Here is an 11,766-nt window from a genome sequence, read left to right as displayed (position 1 = left end):
GTTGCCGGGTTTTCTTCACTTTTGATTGATAGGATATACTGATAAATCTATAAGTAAACATGTTGGGCAGCATGCAAGCAATTACTAATGAATTAATTGAACTATAATAGACTCTATGGGAAGATCAAATAGTATTTTCTTTCACAAAAACTAGGTCAAAGCCCAACAAAATAAGTAAGTACCAGGAAATGGAGATATATAAGAGAAGGGTTGGGACCAAGGGTGAGGGGTAGACAAATGAAGTGAGGAAAGGGGAAGAACGAAGTTAAGAATTCACTACATATACCACAAAATTAAGAAAAGTAAGGGAAAAGGTGGGCATAAGGGGGTGAGAATGTTGTAAGGGGTAGCATTGATCAAGATACATTGTATTCATAAACTGCTTTATTAAATGGCACCTCCTTTGTACAATTAATAAAAGATCATTTTTTAAAAATTAAAGAATTGATGGCAACAGTATAATTTCACTACAGTGCATATCACAGTACAGTGATACACAGTTCATATCACAGAGAGTATAGAGTCTACGAGAGTAATTTCCATTAATATGTCATTTGTCACATTCAACTGTTGATTTCTCTCCCTTTCACATGTACTTCTTAAGCTTCTCAGATATTAGCCTTTGCCTTCAAACAGATACATGTCCAGAACAACTCTCAAGAGGTAGAATCAAAAAACATTTCATAAGACTCTCTAGTGAGAAGAAATTATAAGTCCCTTGGGAAAAGTGAGAGGATAGGATTTGGAAGACAGAAGAGAATTGCAGTGTAATATATTTATATACCATTTTTTCTTAGTAAAGAGGAAAGTTCATCTGTGTTATCATGTGCTCCGTGTAGCTTTGTAACCTCTCTGTCTTTGTCTCTGTCTCTGTATCTCTGTCTCTCTGTCTGTGTGTGTGTGTTGTATGTGTAGCTCAAAGAGCTGTGACTCTGTCTTATGAGGTACAAAGCCTTCTTGAAATCACACATGAGCCCTGACTACAACAAAGACAAAGACTTCTTGTTCAGTCCTAGAGATGATGAGAGAGAGCCTTGCATATTTGAAATGTAGGATTCTATGAAGAGAGGACACAGAAAATTAGGAAGCGGTTCATCCAAAGCACTAACCATCTTCTTCCCATCAAATGTTAAGATTAAGGATAAGTGTCACAGCTGATATTAATTAATGTATGAAAATGATGGCTGATGATACTCAAAGTATTTTCTAGTTTTTGTCAGTATGTAAATTACAAATTGTCTCCCTCTCCAAAGATAGCTATTTCCTCAGATCTCAGTTTCCATTTGAGGAGAAAAAAACCTGAAAATTACTCTACATGAATTATTTCGTAAGAAATTAATGTATAGCTTACTGTTGGATAATATAGATGCCCACATTATCTAGTATATGGTAATCTAGCCAAATGATAAAACAAATTCTGCTGGGCTGTTTTAAAGTATATCTCAGCTAAATATTACATCTTGATGAAGTGACAATTGGGAAACTGTAGAAAGTAACAGATAATCATTGAAATTATGTCTACTATTAAAACTTTTAGAAATAATGATGACATAATAATATTTAATTTTGAGACAAACACTGCACTAGGGTTTATTTTATGTCTATGACTCATAATCATTTCTGAATCAGATCATTGCAAACTTTACCTTATTTCAAAATATTCTTCATGTTCTGGCATTTTCCCATATTTTAGAATGTTCTTTGCTTATTTATCTTATTTTATTTTTGCATGTATTCCTCCAATGGAGCTGGACATTTGCTACCAGTTGCTTACCTACTGAGCTGTCTTTGCATGTTCAACTTATAGAGTATCTTTTCCTCCTGTCTAGAAAACATTCCTGATTCTTCTTTTTTGACCCTGACACAAGTCAAGTTATATCCTCCATTAACTACTTAGTGAACATTTAAATCACAAAATTATGTAAAATATATAAATTGCTGTACTATAACTCTCATTTGATAAGAGAGACGTTCTGTTCATTGGAGAATCCCAATACATACAATGGTAAGTGCAAATTTCTCTAGGATCAAGGTTGTTGAAGTGCTGAGAGAAAGCAAATGAGGAGCAAAGGAAATGGAAAGACACGATCAGGTATGAGAAACTATTTCATTGGAACTATTTGACAACTAGTGTCAGGAAGGCATGAAGGAAGAATGGAGGTAAAATGATTTTCCTATTTTGTGCATAGAAAAAACGTACAATTTTGAAACATCAGTGAATATACAAAACATAGAACATGATCTGATGTTAAAATATAAGGATAAGTAGTGATGTCTGAACTTTGTGAAGTTTGAAATTGTAAGAAATCTCCCTCTTTGATTTAACTAAGGAACTAAAAGGAGCAAATGGTCCTCGTGAGAAAACACTTCACCTGACTTTGCTCCTCTCTATTCCAGGAGATGAGCCTCAATTGCTCCCTGTGGCAGGAAAACAGCTTGTCTGTCAAACGTTTCGTATTTGCCAAATTCTCCGAGGTCGCAGAACAATGTTTCCTTCTCTTCACCCTCATCCTCCTCATGTTCCTAGCATCCCTGACTGGCAATGCGCTCATAGCGCTTGCCATCTGCACCAACCCAGTGCTGCACACCCCCATGTACTTCTTCCTGGCCAACCTGTCTCTCCTGGAGATCGGCTACACGTGCTCTGTCATTCCCAAGATGCTGCAGAGCCTCGTGAGTGAGGCTCGGGGAATCTCTCGGGAGGGCTGTGCCACTCAGATGTTCTTCTTTACCTTCTTCGGTATCACTGAGTGCTGCCTTTTGGCGGCCATGGCTTTCGACCGCTACATGGCCATCTGCTCCCCACTCCACTATGCCACACGGATGAGTCGTGGGGTGTGCGCCCACTTGGCGATGGTTTCTTGGGGGATGGGATGCATAGTGGGCTTGGGCCAGACTAATTATATTTTCTCCTTGGATTTCTGTGGTCCCTGTGAGATTGACCATTTCTTCTGTGACCTCCCCCCTATCCTGGCGCTGGCCTGTGGAGACACATCCCACAACGAGGTGGCCATGTTTGTGGCCGCAGTCCTTTGCATTTCCAGCCCATTTGTGTTGATCCTTGCTTCCTATGCGAGGATTCTGGCTGCAGTGCTGGTCATGCCCTCACCTGAGGGCCGCCACAGAGCTCTCTCCACCTGTTCCTCCCACCTACTGGTGGTAACACTTTTGTTTGGCTCAGCATCAGTCACCTACTTGAGGCCCAAGGCTAGTCACTCACCAGGAACCGATAAACTCCTCGCCCTCGGAGAGTTCCGGGAAGATGGCGGAGGAGAAGCTGGAATCTGAACAAGCTCTCGCATAGAAAGCAGCTTTAGAGTTCCAGTGAACAGTCCTAAGCCAGAGAATCACACCAAGTGTGCCATCACAGGACAGAGAGTTAGACAAGAGAGGGGAAGCCAAGGCAAGTGGTCGCCAGCAGCCGCCACGGCGGCTGCGGCGGCGACAGGGTCGCAAGCGGCAGAGACCACAGCCGGGGGCCATACCTGAGCGCTCACACAGAGAGTCCGGGACGAAGGAGCCAGACGCAGCGGCCGAGCGGATTCTACTCAACACCAGCAAGAACCAACAAAGAGCGGACATCTTCACCCTGCAGCTTGCAGACCAGAGACGACCCAGGATCCAAGACTCGGCACCAGAGACGACCCAGGACCCAAGACTCAGCGTGAGTACAAGCCCGACATCCTCACTCCTCAGGGAGCAGAGGAAGGAAGGCCACCCCTCCCCCCCCAGCACCGGTGATCTCCATCTTGGATACCGACAAAGCTCGGAGGAGCTGCTAGCTTCAGCTCAGGCCTTGGAATAAAATGAGTCATTTAGCAGGTCACAAGAACTTAACGCCGAAGTGACCTGCCAGACTCAGCTCCATCCAGGGAAAAGTCACCCAGCACAGGCGCCAGCCTAGCCTCACTGGGTAACCAGAGCCAGAGGCTGCCCCTCCCTCTAGCAGCCACCACAATCAATTGAAAAACAGAAACCCTGAGAATGGCTCCAGGCTGGGCGCTGTGAGTTATCACAAAATAGCCCCAGGGAAAAGCTACTGTTTGCTGAAAGGCCTCAACTCCACCCAGAACCTAGCCTCATCACCACATCCCCCTCTTTTGTGACTCTCAAAGCAGACCACCCTCCCAGAAAACTAACCTGGGAGGGGGATCTCAAAATCTTGGGTAAAGCAGAGCATTTTTCTGCCTCTTCCAACCAACTGACTTAAGAAACCAATCAAGCCACAGGACCTCAAGCTGACCAGAGACTCCAAGAGACTGGTTGCAGACAAAAGGGAGATACAGGATTCTTCCCACTCCACCCCCCCCAAAAACAAAAAAACAAAAAAAAAAAATCAAAAGACTTTTTTTTTTTTTTCTTTTTCTTCTTTTTTTTTTTTTTTTCTTTTTTTTTTTTTTTTTCTCTTTTTTTTCTTCTTCTTCTTTTCTTTTTTTTGCTTGTTTTTTGTTTTTTGTTACCTTATATATATATATATATATATATATGTATATAAATTTTTTTCCCTTCTAAAACTTTTATCAATCTTTAATTTTTGCCTCTTCTGAAAAAATAATTGTTTTCCAGTAACTTTTTTTTCTCATCTTATAATTTTTATTTCAGAATTACGTGAATGAGAGTTTTCCTTTCTTTTCTTGTCTTCTTTCTCTTTTTCTTTCTTTCTTAATTATCTTTTTGTTTTTTATCTAGCTCTACTGAACTTCTGATCTTTTCTTCTCCCTTAAAGCTTTTCACATCTCCTCAATGTCCCTCCCCTTCTCTGAACATATTCACATTCCTCTCTAAATAGACGGTCTTTTAACCTCTATAATAACATTAATTTTTACGTTTCTATTCTTTTTCTGGTCTCTCTTTATACCCCTTTCCGTCTCTTCTTTTTCTCTCTCTCTCTACTTGCATCCTACCCAACCCATTTCCTGCACTGTGAGTAGGACATAGTTAACTCTCCTTGTGCCTCCCCACACCAATCTATTCCTATTTTTTACCCACATCTCTCACTAATCCTAATAATTTCTGGTTTTCCAAATTCTTTTCTGCGGTTCGAAGTCCTTTAACATATAGTCGTTTGATGTTGAATAGATGTATCTGTTGAACTAGATTGTATCTGTAGACTATTGACTGTACAAATGCAAACTTTGGTTGATGGTTGCCTTAAGATAGTGTTCTAGCACAAAACTGGTGCAATCTTTATCTCAAATGGGCCGAGTAAGCCGGAAAAACACAAGAAAAATGGCAAATTCGGGTATCTCAATTCCCAACCTTGATAATCAGGGATTAGAACAGATACAGAATAATCCAGAGGAGAGTTCCCAAATAGCTCTACAAACACTAATAGCAAACATGATAAATGAGAAGTTTGACAATGTACAAAGGACTCTGTATGAGCGTGATAGGGAGAGAGAGGAGGCATCCCAGAAGTTTATACAGGAATATCATAAGCGTGAGGAAGCTTCTCAAAAACAGATACAGGATTTGCGTGAACAACTTGAGAATACTCAAAGAGAAAGGGAGGAATGGCGTGAGCAGGCAGAGAACACTCAAAGAGAACTGCAGGAATCCCACAGAAGGGAGGAAACTAATCAAAGAGTAATTCACGAATTAAGAGACCAGGTAGAGAATACACAAAGATCACTAAAGACATTCATGGAATCCATTAACAAAGAGCTGAAGGAAGTCAGGGAGACCACAAAGGGAATGCTGAATGGAACCCAACAGAAGGAATGGGAGTCCAAAGAAACCATAACCAATCAACTAAGTGATTTGAGAACAAACACTGAACACCAAATTAAGGAAGTAAAGAAATTCATACAAGACCTAAAACAGAGCTTCAACAAAGAACTTGAAGCCATCAAAGCTGACCAATTAGAAGGAAAAGAGATAAAAAACAAAGTAGAGAGTCTTGACAGCAGGTTAGACCATGCAGAAGATCGAATCTCAGGGATTGAAGACAGCCTAGATATTATAGAGAAAGAACATACAACCATCCAAGACAAGTCCAAGAAATATGATAGGTCTATCCAACACCTGGAGGACACCATCAGAAGGCCCAATTTAAGGATAATGGGTGTAGAGGAGCACCTAGAAACAGAAGTTAATGGTCTAGGAAATTTGTTTAACAGGATCCTAGCAGAGAACTTCCCAAACATACAAAAAGATAGGCCTATTCAGATACAAGAAGCTTTTAGAACCCCAAATAGACCAGACCAGAATAGGACATCCCACCGTCACATTATAATCCACACAGGATCAACCCAGACCAAGGAAAAGATCCTTAAAGCTGTCAAGGAGAAAAGATTAATCACCTATAAAGGGAAACCAATTAGAATTACCTCAGATTTCTCAGCAGAGACAATCAAAGCAAGAAGAGCCTGGAATGACGTATGCCATGCCCTAAAAACAAACAACTATCAACCAAGAATACTGTACCCAGCTAAACTCTCCTTCATAACTGAAGGCCAAATAAAAACCTTCCATAGCAAAGAAAAATTGAAACAATACATCTCCACCAAACCAGCCCTGCAAAAGATTCTTAAAGATGTCCTACACATAGAAAACCAACAAGAACGCAACAAAGGCCAAGAAACTGCACACAAACGGAGAATCCAAGAACCTTAGGAAGAACCCAGTTTTCACAGCCCCCAAGAAGGTGGATAACATGGCAGGAACTCACAAATACCTCTCAGTCCTATCTCTTAACGTTAACGGACTGAACTCTCCAATTAAGCGACATAGACTGTCTAGTTGGATTAAAAAACAAGACCCTTCTATCTGCTGCCTGCAGGAGTCACATCTTGCCCGTAAAAACAAACATATTTTCAAGGTTAAAGGCTGGAACAAAATCTACCAAGCAAACGGCCCTCATAAACAGGCGGGAGTTGCAATCCTAATATCAGATAAAATAGACTTCAAATTAAAATTCGTGAGAAGAGATAAAGAAGGTCGCTACATACTAATTAAAGGATCTCTCCTTCAGGAGGATATTACAATTCTAAATATCTATTCGCCAAACAATGGAGCACCCAAATATATCAAAGAAACACTACTTTCCCTCAAATCCCAGATAGATCCAAAGACATTAATCGTTGGGGATTTTAACACACCACTCTCCCCACTAGATAGATCAACTCGGCAAAAACTCAACAGAGAAACCGCAGATCTAAACAGCTGCATAGATCAACTAGACTTAACAGACATTTACCGAACATTTCACCCAGCAGCATCAGAATACACGTTCTTCTCAGCAGCACATGGAACGTTTTCTAAAATAGACCACATTTTAGGCCACAAAGCAAACTTGTCTAAATTCAGAAACATTGAAGTTATACCTTGCATTCTCTCTGACCACAAGGGAATAAAATTAGAACTCAACACCAAAAGCCACCAAAGAAAGTCCGGTATCACATGGAGGCTGAACAACACACTACTGAATCATGAGTGGGTCATGGAAGAGATTAGAAAGGAAATTCAAATGTTCATGCTATTCAACAAAAATGAACACACAAATTACCAGCTCCTCTGGGACACAGCAAAGGCAGTACTCAGAGGAAAGTTTATAGCTCTGAGCTCCTACATCAACAAATTGGAGAGATCGGAAACTAACAATTTAATGACACATCTAAACCTCCTTGAAAAAGAGCAGCAAGATAAACCCCAATCCAGTAGACGGAAAGAAATAATCAAAATTAAATCAGAATTAAATGAATTAGAATCCAAAAAAACTATAGAAAGAATCAACAAAACAAAGAGTTGGTTCTTCGAAAAACTTAACAAAATCGACAGACCCTTAGCAAACCTTATCAGAAAAAGGAGAGAGCACACCCAAATTAATAAACTCAGAGATGAGAATGGAAACATCACCACGGAAATAACCAAGATTCAGAACATTATAAGGGAATACTTCTCAAAACTTTATGCTAATAAGTTTGAGAACTTGACAGAAATGGACCTTTTCCTAGCAAATATTGACATGCCAAAACTAAACCAAGATGAGTTAAACCAGCTTAACAGGCCCATATCAAGCATTGAAATAGAAACAGCAATAAGAGACCTCCCAGCTAAGAAAAGTCCAGGACCAGATGGTTTTACAGCGGAATTTTACAAGGCCTTCAAAGCAGAGCTCACACCAATACTCCTCCAACTCTTCAATGAAATTGAAAGAGAAAGCTCACTACCAAACACATTCTATGAAGCCATCATAACCCTCATCCCAAAACCAGGCAGGGACTCATCAAAGAAAGAAAACTATAGACCCATTTCTTTGATGAACATTGATGCAAAACTTCTCAACAAAATTTTGGCCAATCGACTTCAACAATTCATCCAAAAAATCATACACCATGATCAAACAGGATTCATTTCAGGGATGCAAAGCTGGTTCAATATACGCAAATCAATTAATATTATTCATCACATCAACAGGAGCAAGAATAAGAACCACATGGTTATCTCAATAGATGCAGAAAAAGCATTTGACAAGATCCAACACCCCTTTATGATAAAGGTTCTGGAAAAATTAGGAATCCATGGAACATTCCTCAATACAATAAAGGCTGTATATGACAAACCTACAGCCAGCATTATACTCAATGGTGAAAAACTAAAGCCATTTCCTCTTAACTCAGGAACAAGACAAGGATGCCCACTCTCTCCACTTCTCTTCAATCTAGTATTAGAATGCCTAGCTACAGCAATAAGGCAAGATGCAGACATAAAGGGGATCCAAATAGGGAAAGAAGAAATAAAACTTTCCCTCTTTGCAGATGACATGATCTTGTATTTAAAGAATCCCATAGACTCCACTCCCAAATTACTCAAGCTGATTCAAAACTTTGGCAAAGTAGCAGGTTATAAAATTAACCCCCAAAAATCAATGGCTTTTCTATATGCCAACAATGAGAAAAGTGTGGCTGAAATTAGGAAAGCAACTCCATTTGTAATAGCCCCACAAAAAATAAAATACCTAGGAATTAACTTAACCAAAGAAGTGAAGGACCTCTATGATGAAAACTTTAAAATCTTGAAAAAGGAAATCAACACAGAACTTAAAAAATGGCAAAACCTCCCATGCTCCTGGATTGGCAAGATTAACATCGTGAAAATGGCAATACTTCCCAAGGCTATCTACAAATTCAACGCGATACCTATCAAAATTCCACCCTCATTCTTCAAGGAAATAGAGGAGGCAATCCAAAAATTCATATGGAACAATAAAAGACCCCGAATAGCAAAAACGCTCCTCAACGGAAAGAACACTGCTGGAGGAATATCAATACCAAATTTCAAACTCTACTATAAAGCCATAGTAATCAAAACAGCTTGGTATTGGCATAAGAACAGACCTCAGGACCAATGGAATAGAATTGAAAACCCAGAAATGAACCTACAGACCTATAGCCATCTAATCTTCGATAAGGAAGCTAAAACAATAGAATGGAAGAAAGACAGCCTCTTTAGTAAATGGTGCTGGCAAAATTGGTTAACTACATGTAGAAAACTAAAGCTAGATCCTTATATATCACCCTGCACCAGAATCAACTCCAAATGGATCAAAGACCTTGAACTCAAAGCAGACACTCTGAAAACATTACAGGATGGAATAGGAGAAACCCTAGGTCTCCTTGGCTCAGGTCGAAATTTTCTGAATAGAGACCCGGAAGCACAACAAATCAAAGAAAGGTTGGACAAATGGGATTGCATAAGATTGCAGAGCTTCTGCAGGGCAAATGACATAGCTGGCAAGATCAATAGAAAGCCCACCGATTGGGAGAAGATCTTTACTAGCCATACAACGGACAAAGGTCTCATATCAAAAATATACTTGGAACTCAAAAAATTAAACCACCCAACAACAAATCCTCAAAGAAACAACTGCCCAATAAATAAGTGGGCGAAAGACTTAAAGAGAAGCTTCTCTGAAGAAGAAAGAAGGATGGCCAATAGACACATGAAGAAATGTTCAACATCCCTAGCCATAAAAGAAATGCAAATCAAAACAACATTGAGATATCACCTCACTCCAGTTAGAACAGCAAAAATCAAGAACTCTAATAACAACAGATGCTGGAGGGGATGTGGACAGAAAGGAACCTTACTTCATTGTTGGTGGGAATGTAAACTTGTTCAACCACTTTGGAAAGCAGTATGGAGGTTCCTCAAAAGACTTCACATAGATCTCCCCTATGATCCAGCAATCCCACTTTTGGGCATTTACCCAAATGTTTACAAACAAGACCACACTAAAGCTACCAGCACAACTATGTTTATTGCAGCATTATTTACCATAGCTAAGATATGGAACCAACCCAGATGCCCCTCAGTAGATGAATGGATCAAGAAAATGTGGTATATATACACAATGGAATTCTATGCCTCCATCAGAAAGAATGACATTTCCCCATTTGTTAGGAAATGGAAAGGTTTGGAAAAAATTATATTAAGTGAAGTAAGCCAGGCCCAAAGAAGCATAGGTCCCATGGTTTCCCTTATTTGCAATATCTAGTATAGGTATGAGTCAAGCGGAAAAGGCCAGATAATGTGATGTTAGGAAAATGAACCCTTAAATATGTATTTTAATGTTTTCGTTTCTTTCATGCATGTATTTCTAATGCATTTATAAGATTATTCCTTTATTGCTTTGTATGTCCCTCCCCCACAGTGTAACCCCCGCTTTCACTATATTTGATATCAGTATATCATGTGGAGGAGATGGGGACAAACAAATCGTTTAAGGATTCAGGTGGACCTGTTGCAACAATGAGAAGTACAAAATGTCATGTCAAAACCAGCTTTACAATTTCGGTGTGGGGGGGGGGAGGGGGGTATAATTGGGTGGGGGGAGGGGGGTAAAATTGGGTGGGGGGAGGGGGGAGGCAGGGAAGGGAAGTGAAGGGTAAACAAAGGAGGAGGCTGCAATGCTTGGTAAGAAATGTATGCATTATTCTGCCCATGTAATTGTAGCCCCTCTGTACAGTATGTTCTCAAATAAAATAAAATACAATTTAAAAAAAAAAAAAAAAAAAAAAAAAAAACTCCTCGCCCTCTTCTACACAGCGGTGACGTCCATGCTGAATCCCATCATCTATAGTTTGCGGAATAAGGAAGTGAAGGCAGCCCTGCGGAGAACTCTGGGCAAGAAACTGGCTTTAAAGGCCCAAATCCTTTCATTTCAAAACTGCAAACTATTAAAATGAAAGTAGCAGCAATTTTTCTCAAGCCCCCATGAAATGTTTTTAAAGAAAGAAACAACATCGGAATGTAAAGGTGGAAGAAGAAAACTTAGGTATCATTCTACATATAGAAATCATTTTTAAGATTTTCTGGAACGTGAATAATTTACCCAGGTATATATTTATCAGCAAATATAGAGACTATCCAACAACTTACTATTAAAGGAAATGGGAATCTTTACAACCTAAACCTCAAGACCTAGATTGCTTTTAGATTCAATCTAGTTTTCAGGGAGTAATATGTTAACATTCGATTTACGCGGCATTAATAATTACTTGTATAAAAGTACCATTATAATGAACACTGGAACGTGCAGGTTCTACTATTACTCAAGTCTATCTGTCATTGTTAGGATCACTGAGAGTTCTGCTATCACATCATGGTACAGATGATCACTAATAGATCAGGATGTCCCCACAAGTGAATGATATATCAGTATTCAGTCCATGCTACCCGTTTCTAGAACCCAGAATGGCAGGATTCTTTTTAGTTCAATAGTAATGAATTATCAGACTATGAGACTCAGGTAGTACTGGACTT

The 11,766-nt window shown here is 39.6% G+C and overlaps 1 protein-coding gene across 1 annotated transcript; it reads left to right on the top strand.

Moving 5' to 3' along the window:
• The first annotated feature begins 2,400 nt into the window (after nucleotides 1-2,400).
• On the top strand, nucleotides 2,401-11,189 carry LOC138827971 (olfactory receptor 10C1-like). The gene is made up of 2 exons (XM_070023544.1): nucleotides 2,401-3,231; nucleotides 11,025-11,189. The coding sequence occupies exons 1-2, from the start codon at nucleotides 2,401-2,403 to the stop codon at nucleotides 11,187-11,189; spliced, it is 996 nt and encodes a 331-aa protein (XP_069879645.1).
• Nucleotides 11,190-11,766: the final 577 nt, after the last annotated feature.

This window comes from Dipodomys merriami, unplaced genomic scaffold, assembly GCF_024711535.1.
Source record: "Dipodomys merriami isolate MVZ:Mamm:240054 unplaced genomic scaffold, mDipMer1.0.p SCAF_16, whole genome shotgun sequence".
NCBI lineage: Eukaryota > Metazoa > Chordata > Mammalia > Rodentia > Heteromyidae > Dipodomys > Dipodomys merriami.
Note: the sequence above shows the minus strand (reverse complement) of the source record. Positions and strands in the feature narration are given on the sequence as shown.

Coding starts and splice junctions, on each gene's coding strand:
- LOC138827971 (XM_070023544.1), top strand. CDS start 2,401: ATGAGCCTCAATTGCTCCCTGTGGCAGGAAAACAGCTTGTCTGTCAAA. Junction 3,232..11,024: donor GTCACTCACCAGGAACCGAT/AAACTCCTCGCC, acceptor AAAAAAAAAAAA/AAACTCCTCGCCCTCTTCTA.